Source organism: Monosiga brevicollis, genomic scaffold (genome assembly GCF_000002865.3).
Source record: "Monosiga brevicollis MX1 MONBRscaffold_35 genomic scaffold, whole genome shotgun sequence".
In the NCBI taxonomy this organism is placed as follows: domain Eukaryota; class Choanoflagellata; order Craspedida; family Salpingoecidae; genus Monosiga; species Monosiga brevicollis.
Window position 1 is genome coordinate 108,485 of NW_001865072.1, and position 3,863 is coordinate 112,347.

The 3,863-nt window shown below is 52.8% G+C and overlaps 2 protein-coding genes across 2 annotated transcripts in view; both read right to left on the minus strand.

Annotated features, from left to right (window-relative positions):
- Positions 1–443: 443 nt before the first annotated feature.
- On the minus strand, positions 444–2,111 carry MONBRDRAFT_21732 (uncharacterized protein; the record flags this gene model as incomplete). The annotated part of the gene is made up of 5 exons (XM_001749961.1): positions 444–463; positions 550–720; positions 1,057–1,253; positions 1,341–1,532; positions 1,666–2,111. The coding sequence occupies 5 exons, from the start codon at positions 2,109–2,111 to the stop codon at positions 444–446; spliced, it is 1,026 nt and encodes a 341-aa protein (XP_001750013.1).
- Positions 2,112–3,038: 927 nt separating this feature from the next.
- The window catches only part of MONBRDRAFT_29478 (uncharacterized protein), a gene marked incomplete at both ends in the record, with an annotated part of 4,543 nt that continues 3,718 nt past the window's right edge, over positions 3,039–3,863 (minus strand). The window contains 3 exons of the mRNA XM_001749962.1: positions 3,039–3,269; positions 3,404–3,491; positions 3,612–3,716. Coding sequence (XP_001750014.1) covers positions 3,039–3,269; positions 3,404–3,491; positions 3,612–3,716 — 424 coding nt within the window. The remainder of the gene's footprint in view (positions 3,270–3,403; positions 3,492–3,611; positions 3,717–3,863) is intronic.

Below are 3,863 nucleotides of genomic sequence, written 5' to 3' on the forward strand. Positions count from 1 at the left end.
AAAAAAAAAGAAAAACAGAAAAGGAAAACACAAGTTGGGGAAAAAAAGGTACATACGGCTCACGTAGTCGCTGAGCAAAAGACGCTCGCACGGCAAGCACTCATTCACCAATACAACCAGTCACATCTAGAACAAGAAGAACATGCAAGGAAAAGGGTGGGAGGCGCTCGGCACAACGGGGCTTTGACGCGTTTAAAAACACACGCAGACAAAGTCCGAGACCCATTATGTGGATCAAAATGACGACACAAACATGTAAAACGAGGTCAAGCCCCAACTCAGATCAGCTCGGCCACTATTGACAAAAACGGGGAGAGAAGAGCGAAAACAAGAAGATACGCGAGGGTGAGAAATCTCAAACCAATGAGGGTCCAGTCAAACTGGAAATTGATAAAAACGCTTGGAAACACGGCCGACAAGCCGTACCGTTCATGGGCATTTCATCAATCTGGGTGGCATAGTACTGCTCGATGTCACGAAGAATCTTGACGTCCTCGTTGGTGACAAAGTTGATGGCAACACCCTTGCGGCCGAAACGACCGGAGCGACCAATGCGGTGAATGTAGAGTTCACGGTTGTTGGGCAAGTCGTAGTTGATGACGAGCGAAACCTGCTGAACATCGAGGCCACGGGCCCAAACGTCAGTCGTGATCAGCACGCGGCTCGAGCCAGCGCGAAACTCGGACATGACGTCGTTGCGATCCTTTTGCAGCATATCGCCTGCCAGAAGCAAAAACCGGGAAAATGAGTAACCGAATACACACAAGCCCAAGTACAAACAATTTGAAATAAAATAAAAGGCCAAAGTGGTGGAACGGCGGTGATTCGAGGCGACGGGCAGGTGGGGCAACAACGGGCCAGTGGGATCAGGTGATAATAAAATAGACTCAACAAGAAACTTCAGTGAGATTCCACACTATCTGAACATCATTTCCAAGCCCTTGTTGTTGTTGTTGCCCCTTCAACCGATACCCGTCGCCCACACCAAACCACCACATTGACCAACAGATAGATAGATAGATACAGGGGGTTGATAAAACAAAAACAAAAACGCACCGTGCATGGAAGAAACGGTGAAGTTGGCCTCCCGCATCTTCTCGGTGAGCCAATCGACTTTTTGCTTTGTGTTGCAGAAGATAACGGCCTGGGTGATGGTGAGGGTATCGTAGAGGTCACACAGCGTGTCAAACTTCCATTCTTCGCGCTCCACCGCCACGAAGAACTGCTTGATACCCTCCAGCGTCAACTCATCACTGTCGACGACACACAAGCAAATATGGAAAAGTCAGGGCAGGGTGGGCCCACCTCGACGAGCAACCCCAGAGTAGACAATGACATACCGCTTGACGAGGATACGGATGGGATCGGTCATGAATTTGGTGGTCATTTCGAGGATTTCGTTGGGCAGGGTGGCACTGAGCAAGACAACTTGCGTGGCCGGGGGCAGGTAGCGGTAAATGTCATAAATCTGGTCCTTGAAGCCCTGGTTCAGCATCTCATCCGCCTCATCCAAGATGAGCATCTTGATGTTGCTAAAGGACAGACGAAAGAAAGATGAGACGAGTCATTCAAGGTGGAAGGTGTAGGAACACAAGCTATTGCTCGCACTTGCACCGCACGGAAAAGAATCGAACACAAGGGAAAAAAGCACCACACTCAACGTACCGGGTGCGAAGGTTGCGACGCTGGATCATGTCAAAAACACGACCAGGGGTACCAGAGACAATGTGTTGGCCGTAATCAAGCTTGCGGATGTCTTCACCGACGGACGTGCCGCCAATGCAGGCATGGCACTGGACACTCATGTAGTCGCCGAGGGCCAGCATGACCTTTTGAATTTGAACAGCCAACTCGCGGGTGGGGGAGAGGACCAGGACCTGGGTCTCGCGCGAGGTTGTGTCGATGGTTTGCAGGGCCGAGATGGAGAAGGTGGCCGTTTTACCGGTACCGGATTGGGCTTGGGCGATGACATCGCGACCCTTCACAATGGGTTTGATGGCACGCTGTTGCACAGCCGAGGGCTTCTCAAAGCCATAGGCGTAGATACCACGGAGGAGGTCCTCGCGCAGACCAAGCGCATCAAAGGTCGGCGTCACGTCGACCTGCCACATCAGACAGACCAATACAACAGAAAAGATGAGCAACGGCAATCGCCACACGTGGTCGTCTTTGTTTTGTGATCGCCAAACCGGCTACAGCCAGTTCTCACCAAGCCCTGCCTGCCCCCTCCAATCTTCCAACCCATGCGACACCAACACGGCTAGGCACTGCCATCAAGAACATCGCGCCAACTCACATCATCGCTCGTCTCAAAGTCGAGTTTCTTGTCGTCGGCCATGGTCACTGGTGAACGTGGTGCACCGCGCCCGCCTCAAAAATAACTATAAATCTCAGCCGGATTTTTGCCCTTGAACCCTATTCAAATCCTCTCGACGTCAATTGACACCTGGTTTTTTTCTTTTTCTTTTTTCTCCCTTTGTTCTTCTTTTGCCTTCCTTCAACGGCTACGGTTTCCAAATGGCGAAACCAGTGAGATGTTGAAAACGTTTTGCGGTTGTTTTTGGCGGGAAACGTTTGCGGCTATTTGTCGACAACATGGCGCTGCAGCTGGTCGTGGACGAGTTACGGGGGTTACAGGCTCGGAGGGATCAATTGCTTCGGATAATTATGCACGGCAAGTCCCTACTGGCAGTACAGCTTATATTGCACATCGGAGTTCACAATCGCCGGTCTGCCCCGTGTGCGTCGTGCAGAGCGTCAGCAAGGGATCGAGCTTACCCAGTCGCGCAACCAATGTCTGGCGGCCCAGTCACGAGAGGCAAACAGGCCTTCCGAGCTCACTGAGCAGCCACTCCCACAAATTTACACAGGCATTGAGGACGAGCTTGACCTGGCGCGGCGGGCCGAGCAGGTGACGATGGAAACCCAGACGTTGGTCCAGCGGGTCAACGCGCTGCTGGAGCGAGCTCGACAAGCTGAAGCTGCAGATGCGGCGGCCTGCGTGCAGGTGCAGACCGCGCCTGCCCTGCTCAAACGTCTCAAGTGAGAGGCACGTTGAGTGCTTCGCTCAGTTGCGAGATGGCCGTAGCCGGCATGTCGTAAAACTCCGTATTCAGAGGGTATGAGCTGGGCGCGGTGACAAAGCCTTCCTTGGAAGGCTCGGGGTGTCGGTCGTAGTGTGCCTGGTAGTGAAACTCGTGGTCACACATCTTGTAGGTGAACAGACTGGAGGGACCCTTGCGCAAAATCACGTCCCCGCTCACTTCCGCCTGCCAGCAAGGCACAAAGGCAAATCATCGACGACCCAATCGTGCCACAATCGAAACTCGGACCATGGCCACGAATTGTGTTGGTGCGAGGATCAAAGAACAAAGTGAAAAAAACCTTTCAACACAGCACATACCGCAAGACATGCCCGCGATGCAGCAATGCCATTAACAAAGTTGGTTCCCATGTCCGAATCGGGCAGATAACGCAGCTCCGGCTTGCGCCTATTTTGCATCAAACGTGAATGGACAGGGGGCGCGCGCATCGCTCCCGATCCTCACATCCGTTATTGCAGATTAATCCTTGTGCGTGAAACCTTGGTACCCCACCACCGACGCACGTACCAGTCGGCGCCACATTCGCCGTCGAGGTTGTTAGTGACAGGATTGTATGTGAGGTAGTTGAAGTTGTGCTCCTTATCTTCGCGTTTCTCCACCGCCTCCTTAAGCCTGCACCATCAAATCAGCGAGATGCAGATGCAATCAAACAGAGAGCCAGACAGATTGGCGGAGAGATGATGTGTCAGATGCCTCGATGAGGGGGGGGGGGGGGGGGGGGGGGGCAAAAAAAACCGGGGAAGGGCCCTGAAAAAAAAG